Here is a 26,305-nt window from a genome sequence, read left to right on the forward strand (position 1 = left end):
ACCTGGTCTTTTAAGACTGCTTATTGTAAAAAAAAAAAAAAATGAAATTTATAGATTTATAGGATGCTGACAGCTGAAGAATGGAAGATAGTCACAGAGGCTCCCTATCTATGTAACAAATGGACTGTAAAACCCAGGAAGTTAACTTGTACCGGAAACACAGTTAACATACATTTGTTACTATGAAACAAAATGTATCTCACTGTTGAGAAAGGGAATTTTGCAGAAATTGTGCCTGATATTATGGAGCCCTTTCAGAGACAGATACTGCTGCATTTGTGCTTGCTTTGTGTTTGTGTTCTTTGCCAAGTCAGTAAAGTTTGGTGTTGAGTAGTGTCTATGATTCATGTGAATCTGCTTTTGTCAATCCAACCCTTTGTGACACTACATTATCAATACCCATACCACATTTTAAAAATAGACCTCAGGACACACCATCTTCAGTGTGAATGCATGGTCCTATTCATTCAGTTATTCATTCAGTCATTTAAAATTAAATCAAATCTTTTAAATCCACCCAAATGGAAAAACAGAGAATTGACAATACTTAATCTGTCCTTGCGCTCCTCCACTATTCTCACTTTCTGCCACGCTACCCAAAATAACTACTATATTGTGGTCATTAATCTCTTGTTTGTTACAATGATTTTACATATTTCTATGTCTAAATAAAATGGTTAGTTTTAGTTGTTTTTGAATATTATGAAAAAGATAACATATTGTATGTAATCTACTTGGAACTGCCTTTTTCATCCCATACCCTTTTCTAAAGGGATTGCAGCTTTACATTTCCACTGGCAACACATAAGGGATCCTGTTGACCCACCTGGATACTGTAAGAAACCTTAGTTTCTATAAATTCAATGCATATAAAATGGCTTCTTACTGTGATTTTGGTTTGCATTTTCATCAGTGTTAGTAAGGTCATTCATCTCTTCATATATTTATCGATATATACATTTCTTCCTCTAGGGAATTCCTCTTTATATCTTTTGCATTTGAAAAAAATCTTTGATTCTCTTTGTTTGTTGTTTGTAGTAATCATATATTTTCCTGATGGTCCCTTTTGGCAATGTATATTGTAAATATTGTAAATGTTTTCAAAAAAAAAAAAAAAACCAGTTTTAGAAAACAATAGCATCCAATTGTTATGAGGAAGCCCTAACACTCAACACAGAAACTTAACTTAAAAAGGCTCCTGGAGAAATTAAGATCACATTGTGGTTATTTGGATACCCCCACATGGAATCAGCACTGATATGGTTTTAAGGTAGAAAACGATTTTTCTAAAAGAGAAAGAGCATGGTCAATGTGTACCCATTGTCATGAACCGTTTCTAAGAAAGGTCTCTGGCTACTAGGTGCACTTTTGCTTTCTTTTATATGATCACATTAGGACATAATGCCTAAAAATGGTGAATACTATTATTGTCAATGAATGAATTGATAAAATATTTTAGAAGTCACTTGGCCAAACTGCCTTTAAACCATGTTCACGATGCGACTTGAGATTCACAATATGGGAGGCAGTAGAAACATTTGATAGAAAATACTTTCAAATTTTCTCTCTATGATTAAGTTACCCAAGAATAGAATTTGCTCACTCCCATGATAAAACTGAGTTTTAACTACTGAAATCTCCTACAGTTAAAAAACAAATATGATTATAAAGTCTTTAATAAAAATGCTTGATGGAGTGATAAACCACCAATGACTTGGTATCATTAAAAGTATTTTTTTTACAACTCAAACCTCACATACCTTGAATGAATAAAGCACAGCTCGAAGCTGTGATTTACTCTCTAGTCTGGTTCTCATCATCTCTTCATTAAGAACATTCACCTCACAGACCAAGAAACCAACTAAATGCACCAGCTGTGAGGCCAGCGAGAACGACTCAGTATCTCAGGTTCAAATGGTTATTCCAATTAACATCACCAACATGCACTAGAGGGTGGGAGTTTTACCACTGTTTTTTAAGAGGTAACACCTGGTCTGATCATTGTAAAACAAACAAAAAATGATAATTTTTAGGGTGGGGCTAGAGAAAAAGTTGCTAAATTTTACATCCCATACCTGCCTCCCTCTCCTTGTATATGCTCCTGGTATGCTTCCCTGGAATAAACAGATACCACTTCATAGCAGCTTTTTAATGTCATGTATTGGGTTGGCTAAAACATGTTTGTTTTTTTCCATAAAAACTGAAGGAACTTTTGGTCAACCCAATATTAGTGGATGGATGGTGAATTTACTGATGGGCCTGGTTTCTAATGCCAATCTGAGTAGAAAGAGGACATTTCCTAAATGCTTCACATCCACTCAACTAATGAGACAGGGTTATGTTTTTAAGGGGTTCTTTGCACTACTTTGGTTGTATTCTTAACATTCCAATGCATGTACAGTTTCAGTTCCCTTTATTCATTCTTTATTGTGTGTGTGTGTGTGTAAATACATATCCTCAAATCAACTACACTATTTTCAGATTTTCTACATCCAAGGTACACCTTCTTGTATTTTGATATTCACCTAATTAAAACATGCAATTTACAACATTTGAACTACTCCAGGACACAAAACACAGTTCTATCTAGTTCTATACTACTCCTCGGGTAAGGACTAACTTCAGCCCCTGCACTGGACAACAGTTTGATTCCTCCACTTCTCAGACAACTTCACCATGACACACAAAGCCTAAGCACGTTTTCAGTTGGCCTGTACTCTGAGAAATATGCTTCCAGATAAAAATGTGGTTTCCCTCTTACTATCTACACACCAAAGCATGCTGTTCCCATTAGGAGGAGCAAGACACTTCACTGGGGAGTCTTCTTTCTTGCAAAAGCTAAACCACTTGTCAGTCATCTGGGTTGTCCCCTGCCATCAGTGTACTGTACACCAGAAGCATCTAGTTCAGAGCGATTTTCTCAGGTTGTTTTCCAACCATGGGATTCATTCAAATTTCACGCTTAACCTTGTACAGAGTCAGATTCCACCAGGCACAGACTTCTAACTTCTGAGTAGGAGTCCTCCACGTCTGCTAAGTGTTCCATTCTGTGACCCCATCACCAAGCATTTTACAAAGCACGAGGGATGGATGCTACTCGTCCGTGCCTGGAACTCCTCATACAAATACACAAAAATACAAGGCCTTCCAGAAACCCTGACAGAGAAAAATCAATGATTTCTCTCCCTGCTATTAACCAGCTCTTGCCGACTGTTCATCTTACGCGTGATAATGACTAACACTCGCCGGATGGCGAGCAGACGCTCCTTCAGCGAGACCATGCCCAGTATGGCCAGCTGGGCCTTCCGCTCCAACGGCAGCACAGCCAGGATCCACCAGGACCAGGCAGGACCACTAGGGTTACTCTGCAGAAAACAGGAAAACAAAATTAGTGCCTGAAATACAAGCCTTTCCCCTAATACTGTCCTATGTTTCACCAACATGAGCAAGAACTGAATGCCACCTTCTCCTTGAGGTCTCCTGAACAATTCATTCAGCCCTCATGTTACACACTTAAATGCGGGGAACTCACAAAAGAAGAATCTTCCAAGAGAAGCATCTTCCACAGGGGAACTCTAGGAATTAGCCACCCTTTTTCTCTCAAAGCTCTGTTCAGAGCAGATGACCAGCCAGAAGAGGAGACCATAATGTTCACCTCTACTTTCCAAAGTTCTGTGTTACTGTTTTTTAAGTTTTAAATATGTTGTATAAAGCAAAATGTTTATCAAGCCAAGAGTATACGTACAAGTTTGAGTGTTATAAATCTTATAATAAAGCCAATGTGACAAATGTACACATATATGAAATATCTATACATATGAGTTGCTAAATATATACATGACTTACTATTACAAATATAGGGTGTCAGACACCTAAAAAATAGGTAGAAAAGAAAACGTTGTTAACCAACTTCAGCTTAAGAAGGAAAATGGGAAGGAAAAATGGTAAAGTAATTCGCTTCGTTGTACAACAGAAATTAACACAACATTGTAAAGCAATTATACTCCAATAAAGATGTATTAAAAATAAATAAAAGACCTAGCCCGTCATACAGACTGAAGTGAGTCAGAAAGAGAAAAACAAATATTGTATATTAACACATACATGTGGACTACAGAAAAATGGTACAAATCAACCGGTTTGCAAGGCAGAAATAGAGACACAGATATAGAGAACAAACATATGGACACCAAGTGGGGAAAGCGGGGAGGGTTGGCGGGGGGAATGAATTGGGAGATTGGGATACCAAATTGTACACTCTAAATACATGCAGTTTATTGTAAAAAATAAAAAAATAAAAAGTTAAAAAAAATTAAAATAAAGGGGGAAAGAAAAAAGTTAAAGACGTTTATTATATTCATAATACGGACTGTTTTTTAAGAACTAATCTCAGTTAGACAAAGTACAGTCATAAGTAGAAATACCGGTAACAACATAATATTAAAAGTATTAAGAAAATGGACTCCACAGGATTTTTTAAATGGTCTCATACATTCAATGTTGTTTTCTGCTGCTTCTCAAATTATACCTTTGATAGCTCACATTCTCTTAAATGTACCATGAAGAACTGTATTTAGTACTGACTGGTCAATTAACTTTACATCTCTTGAAAAGATATATATACATACATGAATTACTATGCTACCGGAGAGCCTTTATTTCATAACCAAACAGCCACTTCTGGATGGAGCTCTACGCGAAAGCTGATCACAAAGGTGTTCTCAATATTCTTGGTACTGGAACCCAGATACCCAAGCCCTCATGCTTCTAACGTTTTGGCTTCTACTCCATTCCCACTCCAAAGGCGAGCAGAATCCAAACTAGGAACCAGGGAGGGTGGCTCGGACTCGCCGTCGCTCAGGGTGAGGGACCAGGGGTACACGGCAGCCGGAGTGCATGGGGCGGCCCACGTCACTGTGCAGAAGGCACCCACCTCCTCTCCAAGGGAAGAAGACCCAAGGGTCGGACAAAACGACCTTCCACGTGGTTCGCCCTCTCCTTTCCCTCCTCAGCTTACACAGTGGGGAAAACTGAGGAGCATGATTAATGGGAAGGGCCTCAGCATAAAGATATCTCCCACACAGGACCTAAAATCCTCTGTGGTAGGAAGACCAGTGGTCTCCCGAAGGTGTTCACCCCCCAGTTCCTGAACCGCTTACACGGCAGAAGGGACACTGCATATGTGAGTGAGTCAGGGACCTGGAGATGGAGAGATTATGCTGGACCTCCCCCACCTCGGGGGCTCAGCTTCACCACAAGGGTCCTTCCGGCAGGGAGCGGTTCTGGGGTGCGGTCAGAGAGAGATGAGACTATGGAAGAGGGGACAGAGGTGCAACACCGCTGGCCTGGAAAACAGACGAAGGGGCGAGAGCCAAGGAACACCAGCAGCCTTTTGAGGACAGAAAAGGTGAGGAAACGGATTCTCCTTTAGAGTCTTCAGAAAGGAATAAAGTCTTGCCATCGCCTTGGTCAGAGCCTGGTGAGACTGTGTTGGATTTCTGACCTCCAGAACTGTACAATAATAAATTTCTCAGACTATATGCCCAGGAGTGGGATTGCTGGATCACATGGTAGCTCTATTTTTAGTTTTTAAAAGGGGCCTCCGTACTGTTTTCCATAGTGGCTGTACCAATTTACATTCCCACCAACAGTGCAGGAGGGTTCCCTTTTCTCCACACTCTCTCCAGCATCTATTGCTCCTAGAGTTTTTGATGATGGCCAATCTGACTGGTGTGAGGTGATACCTCATTGTGGTTTTGATTTGCATTTCTCTAGTTATTAGTGATGTTGAGCATCTTTTCATGTACCTCTTGGCCATCCCGCTACTGAGCATATACCCTGAGAAAACCATAATTCAAGAAGACACATGTACCCCAATGTTCACTGCAGCACTATTTAGAATAGCCAGGACATGGAAACAACCTAAATGTTCACAGATATATGAATACATACAGAAGATGTGGTACATATATACAATGGAATATTAGTCATAAAAAGAAATGAAATTGGGTCATTTGTAGAGATGTGGATGGACCTAGAGTCTGTCATACAGAGTTGAAGTCAAAGAGAAAAACAAATATCATATATTAACACATGCATGTGGAATCTAGAAAAATGTTACAGATGAATCTATTTGCAGGGCAGGAATAGAAATGCAGATGCAGAGAACGGACATGTGGACATGGATGTAGGGGGAAGGGGCGGGTGGGATGAACTGAGAGATTTGGACTGACATAGACACATTACCATGTGTAAAAGACATAGCTAGTGGGAACCTGCTGTATAGCAAAGGGAGCTCAGCTCGGTGCTCTGTGGTGACCTAAAAGGATGGGATGGTGAGGAGGTCCAGGAGGGAGGGGACATAGGTATACATAAAACTGGTTCACTTCACTGTGCAGCACAAACTAACAACATTGTAAAGCAGTTATACTCCAATAAAAAATAAATTTCTGCTGTTTTAAGCCATTACAATCATGCAATGTGTTATAATCAGAAATTCATTTGGGTTAATAAGCAAAACCTCCTAGAAAAAAGAATGATTCATACCTTAATCAAGTTAGTTTAATCATTCTGCTTTCTGAATCTGGGCTATAAAAACAGAGGAGGAGGAAGGACGATAACAGAGTGGAAGGTGAGGAAGGACTCAGAGGGGATTTTGGGCTGAAAGCACTGTCCTGACTTTGGAAAAGACAGAAGCCCCTAAGAGACAGAAAAAGGACATAAAAATGGATGGAAAAGATAAAAGTATTTCTCTTACCCTAAACTTGCTGAGACCTGGCCCTGCCACCCTTTCTCCAGGACAGGTGAGCAGGCACAGTAGGAGGAACTATATACCCATAACATCCCCACCTGGCACTGTCACCCAAGCGTCGGGGAGAGGAGTCACCTGCACTTAGAAATGCTTCCCACACCTGAAGCCCGTTCGCCACTTAAAGAGCCAGTGTCACTGAGAGCACCCCTGGCAGCAGGGAGAAAGCCCACAATGATGGGATAGGGGGCTAGGAAAGCTTCTGATTTAACGAGAGTTAGGGACTTTTCTCTTCATTCATCCAACACTCATTTATTAGGTGCAAGGCATTCTTACCTGCAAAACAAAGTGTTCCTGCTGCTATATTAAAACTACTACTAAATCTTCCAACATTGGTGGGAGAAGTACCAAAGTTGACAGCCGATCAGAATAAACTGATTTCTGATAATAAAGAAATTACCTTCACATAGTATTAATCAGAAAGCATTTATCGTTCTGGTCCAAAAGGCACATGCTATACTATATCAGGTGTGTCCTCGGGCTGTGGATAAATGAACTGGTTCATAAACGAGCATAATGGAGTAAAGAGGACAGCAGAGTCTGCCAAGTTTTCCTTCAGCATGATGTGTCTGAGCACATTATGGCAGGAAATAACAGCACGATAAAAGAAAAAAGGACAGTATACCTGAGGCTCAGGTTCTCTGTCGGGCATCAACCCAAAATGGCTTAAAATTTGTTCTTTCATGTGGTCCTGAAGTGAAGCAAACCAGGACACAGACTGCTGATAAACTGACTCGTGCAGCGTGGCGAGTTCTTCATACTCTGGACCCTCCACCTGATCATGGAGAAGAGAAGACCTTTTCAAGAACTCATTACCACACAAGTGTCCGTCACACAGGGGCTGCGGCCACGTCTGCGGAGCCGACTCCCGGCGTTTAGCACTTGGATAATTCATTAGTGTTTTATAAACATGATATATGCGCAACAGAGAAACCTGCACATTTTTTGCACAGTGGAGCTGTCTGTCCATCTGTAACACCCAGATGTTTCTCTCAATATAAACACAGATCGGATGTTATTATGAATCATTTTTAATGAGTACCTGCAATTCTATACCTAAGATATACCATGATTTACTCAACCACTCACCTAAGATACATTTTAAAATAACACAAGTGATGTAAGTACTGATGCAAAAGTGGTTTTTTGTGTGTGTGAGGGAAAAGGGGATGTCATTTCCTCAGGGTAGTTTCCCAGAGGAATTACCAAGTCGAAGAGGGGTCACGTTTCACAAGTTATATTTCATATCACTGCCTTCATGGCCTGAGCCTGATGCCGGGAGAGGCCCTAAGGCTCTGGAGAGATGCACCCTCCTGCCTGCAGCCCCTCTCACTGCCCAGCAAGACTCAGTGCTACGCAGGGATGCAGAGAGGCAACAGCTCTGGGCCTGAGACCAGGGGGCTGGGGTGTGCTCCACCTTCGTCACTGCCTCTCAGGTGGGAGTTTTGGCCAGCTGCTCAGCCGCCTTAGCACAGAATTTTCTCATCTGTAAAATGGCAATAAAGCACGAAGGTCACTCCTGATGGTAAAACTACAGTATTTATGAAAACGGGGGTAAACTGAGGAATTGGGTTATAACACATATAACCATCAATTTGATTTATCCAAATCAAATATTCATACATAGTGGAGGGTTTTCTTCAAAAAAAAAAAAAAAGAAAACTTTTAAAAATATTTCATGTTGTAGCTATTTAAGCTCCCATGTTAAAATACATACATACACCCCCAAAAGGCATCATCCGCAAGTCAACAAACTCTCTCGTCAGATTTGTTATCAGAACAGAAGAGGGACCCTGAGAGCCATCCCATCTGGTTGTCTTCACACCCAGCTCTGGGGGCCTGAGACCTTGGAGCTCACCTCTCACTTCGCTGCACTCTGCCCTGTGCCCCAAGAGGCCCGGTGCCCACAGATGACCAGAAACAGCAGCTGGAAAAGGGACAGAGCTGGCCCCGTGGGTGTGACTGCTCACCTTCTCATCTTCCAGATATTCAATGTCCGCCGTGTTGTAGCCGTCTCTGTGACGGTGGCTCAGAACCCGGAAGCGGCTAATCCCAACGGCATCCACAACAGAGCTGCCGTCCGGGAACGTCCTGACGTCCTTGATCTCCAGCATGCAGCCGTACTCCGAGATCCTGGCGGGACAGGTGGGAGAAATGACCATGACCTTAAAAACGCAGGAGGGTCTTCATTTCTCCCCAGATGAAAGCCTGGGTCTTAAAGGAATAAAAAGCCAAACAAAACAAAGAGCATCTCCACGTAGGAGCAGCAAGGTTATTTCCTCCAAGAGACACCAACAGCCAGTGAGAACAGGGCAGGGGAAGTGCTGGCAGGGACAGAGCACTTGTGCCTCATCCTTCAAACCTGGCTGGGGAGAGACGGGACCTGAAATGTGGCCCCTCAGCCCCCTTGGCCAGGGCACTGGCACCCAGGACACTCAGACTCCACTCCCTCCATTTCCACCCATGCTGTTTCCCTCCCCAGCAAACTGCCAGGAAAAGTGCTCTACAACCACCACCTTCATCTCCCTGTCTCCCCGTCACACCCTGAGACCCCGCCGTTCCAAGGACACCACCCAGTGGAGTCACACGTGCCCCTGGCAGGCCCCCACTGGCCTGTTGCTGACCCAGTACCCTCGCCCTGCAGACCAGTCCCACCCTTCGCCATGCGCGTCCTCCATGTGCCCCCAACACTGGGGCTGTGTGCCCTGGGCTACCTGGATCTTCACTCCGAAGCTCTCCCACGTGACCTCACCCACAGTCACGGTTCTGTCCTCCGTGTCCTGATGGTATCAATCGTGTCTACGACGTGTCAAGTGTTGCACAGAGCAGTTTATCACCTGTACTCATCCAAGCCTCACAAAACCATGGAGGCTCAGAACAATTAAACTGATCTAGGGCCACAGGAAGATTCAGAGCCGAGACCTGAACCCAAGGGTATCTGATGCTAAAGTGAATGAACAACTGCATCACACACCTCCGGACCAGTGATGAGTGAGGACTCCCAAGTTATACACCTGCGTCGAGTTTTAACACCTCTGCCTGGATCGCCAATAAAACACCCTCCTTCTGAAGGGTCTGTCCCATCCACAGCTGCGGCACACACGGAGCCCCCCTCTGAAAAGCCCCAGCTCTCAGCAGACAGCCTTCACAAGTCAGCTCCTCCAGAGTCTGTCTTGGCTGTAGAGCCTGTTCCTGTGATGAGCATTTCGTCTGGTCTGTGGCAGGAACCCGGCAGTGGCTACAGACTCTGCAGCATCCAGGGGATTGAGGCTCTCACGTTTGTCTACGTGAGGCCATTAGAAACCCGTCCAAAAACTCAATTGAATTCTCCCCCTCTCCTGTGTGTCTCCTCCCGAGCTCGGCCGCGGGTGAGCCAGGGCACCTGTCTGCTTCCTCCCTGGAAGACCTGTCTCTCATCGGTTACCCTGAGCAACCTCCGCTTTGACGGATTCAAGAAACTTACGTTCGTTCGGTAGTTTAACTGCAGTAAATCCCTTCTGAGTGTTCTATATTCTCGGTGGAAGTGAAGCTCCCCAAACTTGTTTTTTCACTTTTTGCTTATGCTGATTTTGATGAACCAAATTTTAATATATTCAAATGTATTAATCTCTTCCTCTGTGCTCGTGCTCTCAGCATCTTGTATAAGAATCTTTCCCTGTTCCCAATTATAAAGCTAGCCCCCAATATTTTCTCTTAAATGTTTCAATATTTTGTTTTTCACATTTCACATTGGGAATATAAATGTGTTATTCTGTGTATACAGTGTAAGGCAGAGAAAAGATTCTTCTCCCATTTGGACTACACACTAATTGTCTGAGCACCTTTTATTGAGCAGTTTTGCCTTTTCTCACAAAATTATACATAAGTTTGGAGTCCATGTATGAGTGGATCTGCTTCTTACCTCTATAATCTGTTTTAATGGTCTACTTACTTGGACTTGTAAGTTTATTACAAGGATGTTCTCCCACCTTGCTCAGTCTTCAAAACTATCATGGTGTTGGCCTTCTGCTTTAACACAGTGATTCTAAAAACAGCTTGAGCAATTCCATGAAAAAACCCTCTTGGGATGCTGACCCGAACTACTTTGGATTTATAGACCAACTGAGGTAAAAAGAACACCTCTCTATGACACTGAGTCTATGCACCTATGAACATGGTATCTCTGTCCACTCTCGAGTATCTCTGAAAAAAGTTGCAGAGTGTTCTCTGTAAATGTTCTACACACATCTTTAGAAAGATCTGTTCTAGGTACACATGGTGGAAACTACAGGGTGGCCCTAAACATCCATTCTCCCCTCCCTCCTGGGCACCTGCATGGACTACATTTCCCAGCTTCCTTTGCAGCAGGTGTGAGCAGCAGTGACTGACATGAGCCCCTTTACTCTAGGATCCCCTACAAGCACCTGGATCACTTTCACCAGCTAGAACTTGGATGTAGTGACCTCATCAGGACCGTGCAGTAATGACAAAGCCCTAGGGGATCAGGAAGCCAAGAGGTGGGAAGGACCCGGGGTCCCCAAAGCAGCCCTTGGAGGGGAGCTGCCAGATTTAGAACATCTTCCCTAGACAAATAACACAAAACAAAAAGAGATAAAAACCAAGACTGAAATTTTTCTGGATGTGTAGATAAAGGTTTCGTGGAGGATGTAACAATTTTTTTAGACCTTAAAGGCTGGACCAGATTTGTTTGTATAATGATGAGCTAGAAGAGAAGTGCAGGCAGAGGGAAGGATGGAGGCATGAAAACATGAGCTGTATTTAGAGAAGGGCAAATGATGTGGCAGTGGACTAGCAGGTGTGATGTTCAAAAGGAAGGCGTAGGAGATGAGGCTAGAAGGGAGGCCGGGAGCACTTCGTGGATGGCCCTGAATTTATACTTTGTTATAAGAGGAGCCCCTAGAGATTTTCAGCATCATCTTAAATTGTTCAAGAAAAATGACAAATGATGCATTTAACTAGAATCCTTTCTTTCAACGCTGGTAATTCTTACCCTGCGTGCTCAGCAGATAAACACATGCCAAACCGTTTGGTGCCAGTTTCCATGCATCTTCTTATCATAAGCCGATAGCGGGGCTCAAAGACGTGGAGCGGACAGGGCACGGTGGGGAAGGCCATGGCGCACACAAAGATGGGCACATCCCTGGTGAGACTGCGGGGTAAGAGAAATGTTAACTCAGACGTAGGAGCTGATAGAAACAGACGGGAGTGATGGTCGCTGTGAAATAGCAAAGGCTAGCCAACCTCAGTTCCCTCATTTACAAAACCCACAGGCTTGCCTCAGTCTTAGGTGGGAAAAGCCAGCCAAGGGCCACAGCATGTGAAAGTTCTCAGCTGACCCAGGTTCCCTGCCAAGCCCTCTTATTTAATTTGTTGAGAGAGAACACGCTTCTGATCACTATAAAAATATTCTGATGACCTTGAGGGCACTGTGCCAAGTGAAATAAGTCAGAGAAAGACAAAGAGCATAAGACCTCATTTATATGCGGAATCTAAAAATAAACAAAACCAAGCTCACAGATACAGAGGACAGACAGGGTTGACAGAAGAAGGGGAAGGTGAAATGGGTGACGGGGGTCAAAGGTACAAAGTGCCAGTTATCAAAGAACTCAGTCCTGGGGATGTCATGTACAGCATGGTGACTGCAGTTAATAGTACTGTATCGCACATCTGGGAGTTGCTAAGAGAACAGACCTTAAAAGTTCTCTTCATAAGAAAAAAAATTTTTGTAACCATGTCTGGAGATAGAAGTTAATTAAATTTATTGTGGTGATCATTTTACAATATACACAAATATCAACTCACTCTGCTGTACACCTGAAACTAACATAATGTTAAACATCAATTAGATCAAAAAAAAAAAAAGAAAAAATTCTGATGAAAGCAAAAACTACAAAGAAATCAAAGATAATAAGTTCTAAATTAAAAAAAAGTAGAAGAATAAGATCTTAATACTTACAGATCACTACAATATAAAACTTTAATCACTTTAAAAGAGAAAAAAACTGTCAAGCCTATTTTGAGTGGTCATCCTGTTTTCCCTCGTGTTTCTGTCCTGTGCCTTTTCAATTCTGAAAAATTCAGTACTGTTTATTTAGATACAAAAAGCAACCATATAATTTTGTCAAAACACACTTTTGAAATATTTCTTACAAACGTCTTCAATTAAATTCACATAAACTCTTTGCAATTAATGTTTCTGAGGCTAATTTCTCTGCCAAAGGGGGGGAAAAACGGAGATACAGCTGTGAGATTAACGAGGATTTTCTTCCTTAACCTGAACACCACCAAGTATCTACAGCACGAGGACTTACTTTGAAAGCTCTGTCATTTCTTCATCATAAATTCTCTTTCTGTCGGACAGTTCATCTGACAAATATTGAAATATTAATTCTTCAGCCAGGGTAGTTATATTAAAATTTCTGCTTGCTAACAACTGTAACAAAAGAAAATGTTAAATAATACCACATGGTAATTGGACAAACAGCTCTCCTTCCCATCAAGGGTCCACAAGGAGGTGGGGCGGGGTCTCAGAAGACAAAAGGAACGGGGTGAGAGAGGGAGGTCAGCCCTGAGAAGGAGGGGAGGGCAGTCCCTCCCCCAGGAGAGAAGCACAGGGAAAAGGGTTCCCCTGGAGGAAGGAAGAGGCAATTCCCACCTTGGTGGCATCTACACTTTCCATGAGCATCACAATGTCAGGGAGGGAGGGGAGAGGCATGAGTAGCAGGTGTTGGGAGAGAAGAGAGGTATGAGATAAGGACCTTGCAGGGTGAAAAGCTGAAGCTACCAAAGAAGCACGGTAAGAATGACTAATACTGTTTTGAGTCTCAGGTTTAAGATTATGAATTTAAACTGAAATTTAATCTTCCCTATTTTGTGGGTTTACTCTAGCTTTGCTCTGCTATGTATACAGACACACACAAAAGGCAAAGAGTTGACTTGATCTGGACTGAGGAGTTGAGGGACCAAGGAATTAAAGCTGGATGTGAAGGGGAAGTAGGTGGAGAGCGAATAAAAAAGCGCTAGGAGTTATTGTTTTCCAAGAAATACTTACTTCGGAAAGTTTTTCTTTGCACAAAGGACAATGGGGGGCGTGGTCCAGGCAGCGCTCAAGGCATTTTAGGCAAAACGTGTGTCCACAGGGGGTAGTGACAGGCTCAAAGAGCAACCTGGAGAGAACATCTGGGTTTTCAGCAGGAAAAGTCCATGAGAGGCTTTCAAATAATCTTTTTATTTTACAAGAATTCTAGAAATCACTTACATCCACCTTCCATTTATATCTTCCTTATCAAATTTTTAGAAAATAAATCGTTATAGAGGTATATGTAATTTCCTGACAATAAAAAGCCCGTTATGTTTAGGATACAAAATTCAGAAAGGCTGAGTTTTTCACAATGGCATAGATTCTATGCCATCCTACCTCATGCAAAGGGCACACTCAAAGTCAGCCACTTCTATCGGGAGTTCTGCACTTTCTCCTATGGTAGAGTTCATGTTCCTTTGGGGTGAGGAATCGGCCTCTGCAAAAATTTAAATCCTATAATTAACACTTGCCCATCTGGGTAAGAGCATGCAATAACTGTATTTCCTCTGGATAAAGTGTGTTACACCAATGTAACAAACCATGCTGGATGGGATTAGCACTATAGCGGTCCCTCTGTATCCCTGTGGGGACTGGTTCTAGGACCCCTGCGAGTACCAAGATCCCTGATGCTGGAATCCCTTACAGAAAATGGTGCAGTGTTTGCATATCACCTAAGCACAACCTTCCACATACAGGCATAGCCCAGAGATACTGCAGAGTCCGTTCCAGTCCACAGCAATAAAGTGAATATAGCAATAAGCTGAGTCACAAATTTTTTGTTTCTCAGTGCATATAAAAGTTATGTTTATGCTATACTATAGTCTATTAAGTGTGCAATAGCGTTATGCCGAAAAAACAATATACACGTTAATTGAAAAAAATTTATTGCTCAATGTGCTAAATAACCATCTCTGACAACACAGGTTTGCCACAAATCTTGAATTTGTAAAAAAAAAAAAAAAACCACAATACCTGCAAAGCACAATAAAATGAGGTGTTGCCAGTACTTTAAGTCATCTCCAAGATTACTTATAATATTATAATAATATATGTAAATGCTATGTAAATAGTTGCTACATGGGGTGAAAGCAAGTTTTGCTTTTTGGCACTTTTTGAAATTTTTTTTCCAAATATTTCTGACTCGTGGTTGCCTGAATCCATGGATACTGAGGGCTGACTGTATATAGCCATAATTTACCTGTAAAGCATGAATAAAAGTTAAAGTTGCAGCTGAATTTTCTCTGCTATTTTTGACTATGAAGACCATGTAGGAATAAACATTTAAACTGTCCTATAATCTTAAAGGTGATATATTCATTTCAGTATTAAATTACCTGTATAAAAATGTTATAATGTATACTGAGTATTAGCCAACATTTTCTCACTCTAGGGTCACACACTCCATGACAAGATAGCCCTACTGACCTTTCCTGGGAATTTTTCCAGGGGCGTTCATGTCATGTGCATCCTCCAAGTCATTCGGAAACCGTCTCTTTAACCCACTGTTTGGCGCCATTGGAAGGATACCTTCTAACACTTCCTTATCCTCTTCACAGTGTAGGCCCAGTATAAAATACAAAACTGAAGAATTGGTATTTCTAAACACATCAGATTTCTCAGATGGATTCTGTTTAAGTAAAAAAAAAAAAAAAAAAAAAAGAATCCAGAATATTAAAGAAATCATAGCCTAAGAGGAAAAAAAAATCATGCAGTAGCCTTTCTTGGGAATCTATAGAAAAAAAGGAGGCTTATACTCTTTCTTTATAATCGGTTTCATCTATTAACTTCTACGATGAATTTTAGACTTTTCATGGTAAAATATAAGGATAATTTCTTGCTAAGACAGATCAACCGAACACCAATCTTGCATATATCCAAACCATCCCTCTGCTCTCTTTTCTCCGAGACAAAATAATTTCAAGTCTCCTGATGTTTTGGGTTGTTTGGAGATGTTCTAAAAGTTTCTTTCAGTCTTCAGTGATTTTCATTACTTCCATCAAATTCCCTTAAAAGTGTCAATTCTCAGGTTGTGAAGCCAGAACTGGTCTTAGGTACTTTTAGCTAACGTAATGCCACCCTCTGAATAACTTGTAAATGTTCAAAATTTCATAACGCTTTATCAAGCTCATTGACAAACACGTGCACGTCGTACCTTAGAACTCCCTGCACTGCCACCTTCCTCCACAGGAGGCTGGCTGTTCACGTGGTTCTGACACTGAGCCTTTAATCTCGTGTTCAACATTCTGCTTTGGATGGAAGATGTTAAATTCTGAGGCACATTTTCTGAAGCTGGGAAAAACACCTCACACAATACCTATCAAATTGCCAAGGAGAAAAAAATATATTTTAAAACACTTTTGAAAAATACATAATATACCTTGAAGATTCAGAGGAAATTTTGAGGCCAAATAGGCCTAACATATTGAAAAGAATAATTATCATATTCCAATTGCCAATGTCTTAAAATGCAAATGTTTCTGAAATCACAGTCAACATCTTAAGCATTTTAGCCCCCAGTCCCTGTCCATCTTACTCTTTACCAATGACAAAGTATGAGTATTACAATTTTTTTCAGTCTGGTCCTTACACATCTGCTACAGAAAATCTCCCCTAAACGCCCCAAGGAAAGAAAAGAGAGAAATGTGGGCTGTAGAGGTTGCAGGTAGTCCCAGATTAAACCTAAGCTGTGATCACCCACAGGATTAAGACAGTTCTCGAGGGCTGCTTAATTTACAAGAGAATCAGAAGAGCCAAACAGTAAGAGCTTTAAAGGATGAGAGGATGCAAGAACATAACTCTGGTTCAAGAACCATGGACCAGCTTTTGGTGGTGATGGGAAGTGATGGCTGGTCCCTCAGTGGTCCTGCCAAACCTCATGGATTCAGTTGAATGCAAGGGCTTAGGAGGCAAAAAAGAAACCACAACAAAGAATCCACCCACTGTTCTTCATGTGACAGGTGTGCACACCAGAGCACACAACCTCTGCAACAGTGAGGACCAGCATCCCAGCAGGGACATCAGCGTCCTGAGCACTGTCCTGAGGGTGGGTACCACATTTCATGGGCATCAGGAGGCTGGCACTGTTTTGTCACTGTCTGTGATAGAAGATACCTATCACCCATGGAATGCGGGAGGGAAAACATGTCTGCAAAAGCACCAGACAGGAAAGAATCCACTGGACCTAAACTCTGGTCCTGGGACCTTCGTGAATCTCCTTAATTTCTCTGAGCTCAGGCTGAATTTCTCACAATGCAGTTGTAAGGGTCAGTTGAGGTAAGATACGTTTTAAGATTCTTGTGAAAGTTGCAAGTGGGACAAAGCAGGCAGGAATAGTAGCAATAGCAGACTCAAGAGTCAATATTATTTTCACAGGTTGAAACAAACAGTGGTCAAAACCAGTGAGTAACAATTTAACAGGATTAACAAAGACCAGTCAACTACACAAGAAAAGAACAAAAAATATCGCTAGAAAGTTCTCATTAAAAAAAAAATATCTGGCTATTCTGGCTAACTACAGTTCTAATGGAAGCCAACAGGGTGCTGGTATCAGGCTAAAAATAAACTCCCTGTGAACACAAAGGAAGGTAAAGGTTCACCACCTGCAGCCACTGGATGTGGGGGCTAAAATTCAGAGGATACGGGAAGGCAACCAGAGAAGGAAACCTGACAACCCTGTTCTATGGGGAAAGGATATTTCCTCCAAAGAACAAGTTAAGGGCAAAGATGATAGCTGTTCTCTAATATCTAAGGTGATTTAAAATAAGGAGGAAAACTTGATTAATTTTCTCTTGCTCCAAAGACTGAAACTACACTGCAGAGTGGAAATTACAGGGTAAATGTGCATTACAAGTTGGCAATAAATAGTGTTAAAATATGGAAACGTTGATGCAAAAATAAGAACTCCTGGACATTGGAAATGCTAAGACTGTGTACCTTCCATACAGGCTTTTTTATAGGGCGGGTCCCTACATCAAGTGTAACTTGATGACCTCTAATAAGACTGGGTTAAATATTTGCATAAAAGAGCTGGTATTTCTGCACTGTGTTGGTGAAGCTTTGCTGAAAATTTCAAGCCAACCTATGTAGCAGAATTGATATATTTTGCATATATTATGATGTCTTTTACAGGGCTCCCATACAAACTACAATACTTGAATTACAAACTCTAGGATAAACCACTTTGCTTCCCCAGCCTCATATATCAACCTTGCCTCACTAATACTGTCATTAGTTCAGCAGAATTGAGATATGTGTATGCTGTCACGTGAAACACTTTGTTATCAAATGCAGGAACTCATCACTATCTCTGTGTGTTCTAAATCACATTGTCATGAATACTCAGAATTACACTTCTTGTTTATTTTACATGCAAGAGCTACTCCGCATGGACACAAAGGCTGAAAATAAGAAACTTAAGGAAGAAAGTCATTGAAAGGAAATCACACCTTCTGTGCTTCTTTCTTCACTGAGTTACATTCAGGATTTAAAGCAAGGCAGTAGAGAAACTCCTTCAACACTTCCTTACTTCTTCCCAGTCCGGAAAGAGCCAGAGCTTTCACATGATGTCCCTGGATTCACCCAAAGATACACATTTGGAAAAAAAAAGTGTGATGATATACTTGCGTACAAACAGCCCTTAAAAAAAATTATTAGAACTGTTTTATTTGCATGTTAAGTAGAATAAACACAAGCCCACCGAGGATGGCTCCAGCTCTACTACCTTGGAAACGGGGCACACCTGAATGTCCCATGAGTACAATACACGATCAGAACACAGGAGTCCATACCTGGAATGTGAGCCCAAAGCTGTTCCAAGGAACATGCTAAGAGAGAATTGGCTGTCTACCACCTTTCACTCACCCAGGAATCACAGGTCACTACCATGTTCCTGTCTTCAAGGAGCACACAGTCTTATGCGAGCACACACACGACAGAAACAAGTAACATAAAGTGTCATATACAAAGTCCCGCAACAGAAATGAACAAAATGCAATACAGATCAGTATTTTCCAACTGCGTTTTGTTTTTGCTTTATGGATGCAATATTTTCTCAAATCATTGTAAATTTTGTGGCTTGTCTGACTAGTACTTGTATTATTAATATATTTCCATGGAGGTTAGTTGTTTTGATCATTTATTTTAGTCTTTCTCTTCTATGCTGTTGGATTTTTTCTCGTTGATCCCTGGTTCTTTGCTCATATTTAAGAAAGATGGATTGTTTCCAACAGGTTATCTCTGATATTGAGTCAATTAGACCTTTGTCCTCACAGACTTCACTGCTGAATGGAAGAATTCCTGGGTCCCTTACTGGATTGTGTCTCTATGTGGGTGAGACCTATTTGGGAGGTTTCGCTTTCAGGTGTGTGGCAGGGAAGCCAGGCCTTAGACTGGGAGGCCCACATGCCAGGATTTAGAGGGACTTACCCAGGGGGACCCGCCACATGCACTGGCAGCCAGATTTTCCCCATGCAATTTGTTCATAGTCTTTGGAGGGGAGACCTATGACCTTTTCCCCCCACTGCTGCTCTGCACAGGGGAGTGAACTATCACCGCCGAACAAAGCTCATTTCTTACTCCTATCCCAAGAGCCTAAATCCTCTGGAGTTTGACATGAGCTCAGCTCCCATACAATGTTGAATTAAAGTGGTGAGAGTGGGCATACTTGTCTTGCTCCTGATCTTAGAGGAAAGGCTTTTAACTTTTCGCCACTGAATATGATTTTAGCTGTGAGCTTGTCATATATAGCCTTTATTATGCTGAGGTTCATCCCTTCCATACCTAATTTGTTGAGAGTTTTTATCACAAAAGGAGGCTGAATTTTGTCAGATGCCTTTTCTGCGTCTATTAAGATGTGCATACAATTTTTTTAATTAATTAATTTATTTATTTTATTTATTTATTGGCTGCGTTGGGTCTTCGTTGCTGCACATGGGCTTTCTCTAGTTGCTGCGAGCGGGGGCTACTCTTCATTGTGGTGCACAGGCTCCTCGTTGTAGTGGCTTCTCTTGTTGTGGAGCACAGGCCTTAGGCATGTGGGCTTCAATAGTTGCGGCACATGGGCTCAATAGTTGTGGCTCATGGGCTCTAGAGCACAGGCTCATTAGTTGTGGCGCACAGGCTTAGTTGTTCCGTGGCATGTGGAATCTTCCCAGGGCAGGGCTCGAACCCATATCCCCTGCATTGGCAGGTGGATTCTTTATCACTGTGCCACCTAGGAAGTCCAAGATGTGCATGTAATTTTTATTCTCCATTCTGTTAATGTGGGGTATCACACTGATTGATTTGCATATGTTGAACCATCCTTGCATCTGTAAGGATAAATCCCACTTGGTCATGTTGTAGTGATCCTTCAGTGTGCTCTTTAATTTGGTTTGCTGTTATTTTGTTGAGGACTTAATGCATCTACGTTCATCAGAGATACTGGCCTATAATTTTCTTTTCTTGAAGTGGCCTTGTCTAGCTTCAGTATCAGGGTAAGGTGAACCTCATAAATGACTTAGAAAGCGTTCCATCCTCCTCAGTTTTTGGAAGAGTTTGGTAAGGAATGGCATTAATTCTTCTTTAAATGATTGGTAGAATTCATCAGTGAAGCCATCTGGTTCTGGGATTTTCTTTTCTGGGAGATTTTTCATTACTGGTTGATTAATCTCCTTGATTGTTATTGGTCTGTCCAGATTTTCTATTACTTCATGATTCAGACTTGGTAGGTTGTATGTTTCCAGGAATTTACCCAATTCTTCTAAATTATCTAATTTGTTGGTTTATAAATGTTCAAAGTAGTCACTCTGAACCTTTGTATTTTTGTGGTATCAAATGTCTCCTCTTTTACTTATAATTTTATTTGAGTCATCTCTTTTTTCCCCTAGTCTAGCTAAGGGTTTGTCAATTTTAACTTTTTAAGAAACCAAATCTTAGTTTTGTTGATCTTTCATGTTGTCTTTCTAGTCTTGATTTCATTTATTCCTGCTCTAATCTTTATTACTTCCTTCCTTCTGCTAACTTTGGGCTTAGTTTGTTCTTCAGTTTCTTGAGATTTAAGGCTGTTTCACTCTTTTTTCTTAATGTAAAAGTTTATTGCTAAAGCTTTCCTGTTAGTACTGCTTTTCCTGCATCCCATAAGTTCTGGTATGCTGTGCTTCCATTTTGGTTTGTCTCAAGATATTTTTTTATTTTCCTTTTGGCTTCTTTGATTTGTTGGTTATTCAAAAGCCTGTTGTTTAATTTCTACATATCTGTGACTTATCTAGCTTTCCTCCTGTTATGTATTTCCAGTCTCACACCACTGTGTCTGGAAAAGATACTTGATAAAATTTCAATCTTCTTAAATTTATTAAGACTTGTTTTGTGACTTACCATATGATCTATCATGGAGAGTGTTCTGTGTGCCCTTGAGAAGAACATATATTTTGCTGCTGTTTGATGGACTGTTCTATATACGTCTGTTAGATTCGTTTGACCCAGTCGTCCATTATTCCTTATTCAAGTTCAAGTCCATTACTTCCTTACTGATTTTCCATCTGGATGACCTGGCTTCAATGGGTCAACTAAACTCATTTTCACCTAAAGTTGGCTGTGGGGGCACCAGGTGGGTGGGGTGCGGGGGCCCCATCTCCATGCAGATCTGCCAGCTGAGTTCAACACTGGCAAAGACTGTGGGGATCTCAGCAGCCAAAACTTCCAGCATCCCATGGGTATCTGCAGTGGCAGCGGCAGCTAGGGTTGTTGGGGTCCTTGTGTTAAAGGCTGCTGGGGTCCTTATGGTCTATGTGTGGGGAGATGTTCTAGCTGAAGGGATCCCTCTGTGGTACCAGGCCTGAGGCACGTGCATTCAGAGCGGCAGCAGAGCAGGAGTCATGAGCTCAGTGGCAGGCAGAACTACCATGGTCCCTGTGGCCTGGGACACAGGCTCACTCGCTGTGATGATGGAGTCAGTATCTGAGGTGCAAGTGTGTGCACATCGCCCAGGCAACCAGGGTCTGGGTCTCCCTGCAGTGATTTGTATTTCGGGGAGGAGGGGTCAGTAGGGGTCAAGATGCAGCAGCAGCAAAGCCCAGGGATGAGAGGGCACAGAGGTGTCCCAATCAAGGAGGAGGGAATGGAGCACAGAGCCACAGCTGCATAGTCTGCAGACAGAAGGTCAAAGCCCCAACTGAGAATCCAGGGGCAGGGCACAGAGCAACAGCTTCACAGTCCCATGATGGCAAAGTCACAGATACACGGTCCCTAACTCACTTAAGACCCAGGGGGCACGGCACAGCACCGAGGCAGCTCTAGCTCCCATAGGTGACGAGGCCCTGTGGCACCCTAATTTTGGTAAGCACAGCACAAGAGCAACTTGGGTTCCTGAAGGCAGGTCTCACCACCATGAGAACTCCAGCACAGGGAAGGAGACCCTGGGGCAGGACTCTGGACAGCTCTGTTAACTGGGTTCAGGACTGATGAAGATGTCAGGGTCCTTGGTACCAAAGGCTACCGAGGTCCATGGTGGTCACAAGGGTTGCTGGGGTCCTCCTGTTCTCCCTTCCCCATGGGGTGAAATCCCTGAGGGTATATTCCTACAGACTTATAAGTCTGTATCTTTGCATTTAAAATGGATTCCTTATAGACATCATGTAGTTGGTTCTTGCTTTACTCTATCTGTGGTGCACTTCATCACTTCCTTTATATCTGAATTACAATTTACTGTTTTCCTTCAGACCTGAAAAATTCCTTTAGTATTTCTTTTTTTTTTTTTTCTTTAGTATTTCTTATAGTGCACATCTGCTGGCAACAAAGACATGTTTCTTAAAAATGTCTTTATTTTGGCTTCATTTTAAAAATATGTTTTACTTGATATAAACTTGGTTGAAAGGTTTCTTCTTTTGGCACTGTGACTACGCTGTTTCAATGTTAACTAGCTTGCAAAGTTTATGATGATATGTCATTAATAATCTTACTATTTTCCTTTTATGTCGTTTTTCTCATTTCATGTCATTTTTCTCATTTCATGTCATTTTTCTCTTGGCACTTTCAATAATTGTTTATGTTTGGATTACTAAGCAGCAGTCATTATGATGTGTCTGGGAGTGTATTTATTTGTATTTATTTTGCTTTGGGATCATTAAGCTTCTTAGATCTGAAATTAGTATTTTCTATTAAATTTGGAAAGTTTTTCAGCCATTATTTCTTCCAGTTTTTCCTGCCATTTTCTATCTTCTCCTTCTGGGATTCCAATTACACATATATTGTACCATAGGTTTCAAAGATTTGTTTTTCTTTAATCTTTCATGTTGCTGTTTTTGGACTGTGTAATTTCTATCACTCTATCTTCAACTTCACTGATTCTTTTGCCATGTATAATGTGCTATTGAGCTTACATAGCAATTTTTTATTTCGGCATTTGTATTTTTCAGCTCAAGTATTTCCATTTTTTATAATTTCAATTTCCCTGTTGGGATTGCCTATTAATTCAAAGACATCACATTTTCCTTCAATTCTCTGGACATAATTTCATTCAATTCTCTAAACTTATTTATAATAGCTGCTTCAGGGTCTTTTTCTGCTAAGTGCAACTGCTGGGCCCACAGAGAGACAGCTTTTATTGACTATCTTTTATCCTTAGTCAACAATTCCTGTTTCTTTGCATGTTCAGTATTTTTGGTTGATACTGGACATTTTACATAACATGTTGTATCAACTCTGCATTTTGTTGTGTTCTGAGGATTATCAGGTTTTGTTTTAGTAGGCAGTTAACTTTCCTGGATTCAACTGCATCAACTCATCATTTGCTGGGTTATATTTCTGAATATGGGCAAACAGTTTGCTAGCACTGGCTTGTCTTTATTTGCACCAAAATCTTGAATTCAGTATCAGCCACAACTGCCTACTTGAAAGGATAGCTTCCCTTGGGTAAAACACCTACTGTGCTAGCCCCAACTGAAACCTGGAGGTTAGTTCTACAAGTGCTTCCATCTCATCTTAACCACAGTTGGCCAACTTCATCCTCCTTTCGGTCCTTTGACTTTACCTTCTAATGGCACTTCCTTTAGTTGTAACAGTAACCTGGAAATAAACTCCTATACTTTACTATTTTAACGTGATTATCAAGGTGCACTTCTGCTGAATCTGTTCTTCAATAGACATTTATCAAGAATTGAGATTCACAGGGCTTCCTAGGTGGCACAGTGGTTAAGAATCCGCCTGCCAATGCAGGGGACACGGGTTCAATCCCTGCTCCAGGAAGATCCCACATACCGCAGAGCAACTAAGCCTGTGTGCCACAACTATTGAGCCTGTGCTTTAGAGCCCATGAGCCACAACTATTGAGCCCATGTGCTGCAACCACTGAAGCCCACGCACCTAGAACCCGTGCTCTGCAACAAGAGAAGCCACTGCAAGGAGGAGTCCGTGCACCACAATGAAGAGTAGCCCCGACTAGCCACTTGCTTTAGTTCCACTTGCTGCAACTAAAGAAAGCCCACGCACAGCAAAAAAAGACCCAACACAGCCAATGAAATAAATAAATTAATTAATTAAAAAAAAAAAGAATTGAGATTCACAGATTTGCAATAAATCCTGAAGATAAAACCAAAATCCCAAAGGCTAAAGATACATTTGCTGCCTCCCTGACAGGATTAGCCATGTAACTTTGTAGTAATTAAGTCTGTCTTTTGTCAGAGACACACTGCCAGGCTGTCAGCCCAAAGATCAATACTGTGGAGAAGAATCTAGCTTCACAGGGCAACTGTCAGTCAGAAATACTAGACTTGTAATTCACAACTCTTAAGGCTTAATCACTACCGATAGAAATTACCTCAGAAGAATAACAGATCAAGGGACCAGAGAAAAGCCATCAGAAATACCAGTAGGAAATCTTTTTAGTGAAGCAAACAAGCAACAAAATTAATTTCCAGGCTTGGTCCAACAAACCTTGGCTTCCCATTCTTGGACTCAATCCCAAATCCAACTTAATACTCAACCTAATCTGAAAACATTTTGTTTTAAAAGATGAATGGATGGATGGAAGAAAGGAAGAAAGGGCAAGCTACATCCATCTTGTCTATTAACCTGGGCTGATGTTTCTTCCATGTTTCTGAAACAAAGATGATTAAAAAGCAATATAGCAGGAGAAAAAAACATTTTCATTAGATAATAGAGAACGCTATAGGCATTAATCTCATCACAAGTTCTTTAAAACTCTAAAATCTCTTAAGGGGTTTAAAATTCAAAGATGAAAAAAGCTACAACTTTCATTCTTTGGCTCCTTAATCTTCTTCAAGGACAATTTAAGCTATCATTATTAGGTTAGCAAACTTTATTTTGTGTTACCAGAGGAAAAAACATTAGACCTTTCCAACCAAGATACAGAGACTAAAAATATTCCAAAATAAATACATACAAAACATTCACCCTTTCACTAACACCATTTATATGCACGATGCATATTAGGGCCCAACTGCTGATCACTATTATTATGTGATCTTCCTACTTAAACTGTAATTTTAAACATTTCTTCTTTATTCACCAACATAAAATTCTATTATTTTGTTTATATATTTGTTCAGTGCCTAAGGCATACTATTCAGCTAATCATCTACTAATAGTAATCTAAATTAGTGTTTCCTATCCAGATGCAGTTGGAAACTTGGTCTTTTAAATTGAGTTGGTTTATTATGAAGTAGACTGCTACATTTAGACTATCTACAATTTGAGGGAAATGTACACTGCCTGTAGGTACTAATCCCAACGATCTTAGTTTATTCCTAAGAAAATCCCATACACAGGTAACTATGTTCAATATCCTGCGATAAACCATAATGGAAAAGAATATGAAGAACGTATATACGTGTATAACTGAATCATGCTGCTGGACCGCAGGAATGACCACAACACTGTAAATCAACTCTACTTCAATAAAATTTCAAAATCTCCAAAGCCAACCCATACACATACCTTGGGCAGGAGAGGTTCATTCTGACAAACCGCACTGGCATCCTGCAGAGCCTGCTCATAGCTCCTCACGCACAAATACAGCTCCGCGCGCAGCAGCACCAGGGAATTATCGCCAGGAGCTGAAAGGCACGAGGCACGGAAATACATAAAAATGGCTGCATTTTTTAAAAACGATCTTTAGGCCTTTAAAACTATTAAATTAGAAGACAAACCTAAAGGTAAAATAAATAATTCCTCCTCTAATCGTGCGTCGAGTTTAGCAGTTTGATAAGTATATTTTACATAGTTCCTCTCAGGAAATCAGAAAGAGAATGAGTAAGACTCCAAAATGCACCAAGAAAAACAGACTGCTACACACACACTAGCTGCAACATAATCCCCGTTGAGTAGATGCTGAATCGTCTTCATGTTATACGTAGGTATTTAAAAAGAAAAGATTTAGAATAATTTTCTTGCAAGTACACAAGGAAACTCATGCTTAAAAA

The 26,305-nt window shown here is 41.2% G+C and overlaps 1 protein-coding gene across 1 annotated transcript in view; it reads right to left on the reverse strand.

Annotated features, from left to right (window-relative positions):
• Positions 1 to 3,170: 3,170 nt before the first annotated feature.
• Positions 3,171 to 26,305, reverse strand: part of LONRF2 (LON peptidase N-terminal domain and ring finger 2) — a 34,641-nt gene continuing 11,506 nt past the window's right edge. The window contains exons 2-12 of the mRNA XM_057743648.1: positions 25,821 to 25,939; positions 18,335 to 18,457; positions 16,042 to 16,203; positions 15,315 to 15,516; positions 14,226 to 14,325; positions 13,860 to 13,974; positions 13,120 to 13,241; positions 11,799 to 11,957; positions 8,779 to 8,941; positions 7,434 to 7,583; positions 3,171 to 3,365 (exon numbers count right to left, since the gene is read on the reverse strand). Coding sequence (XP_057599631.1) covers positions 3,171 to 3,365; positions 7,434 to 7,583; positions 8,779 to 8,941; positions 11,799 to 11,957; positions 13,120 to 13,241; positions 13,860 to 13,974; positions 14,226 to 14,325; positions 15,315 to 15,516; positions 16,042 to 16,203; positions 18,335 to 18,457; positions 25,821 to 25,939 — 1,610 coding nt within the window. The remainder of the gene's footprint in view (positions 3,366 to 7,433; positions 7,584 to 8,778; positions 8,942 to 11,798; positions 11,958 to 13,119; positions 13,242 to 13,859; positions 13,975 to 14,225; positions 14,326 to 15,314; positions 15,517 to 16,041; positions 16,204 to 18,334; positions 18,458 to 25,820; positions 25,940 to 26,305) is intronic.

The sequence above is a fragment of the Hippopotamus amphibius genome, chromosome 7 (genome assembly GCF_030028045.1).
Source record: "Hippopotamus amphibius kiboko isolate mHipAmp2 chromosome 7, mHipAmp2.hap2, whole genome shotgun sequence".
NCBI lineage: Eukaryota > Metazoa > Chordata > Mammalia > Artiodactyla > Hippopotamidae > Hippopotamus > Hippopotamus amphibius.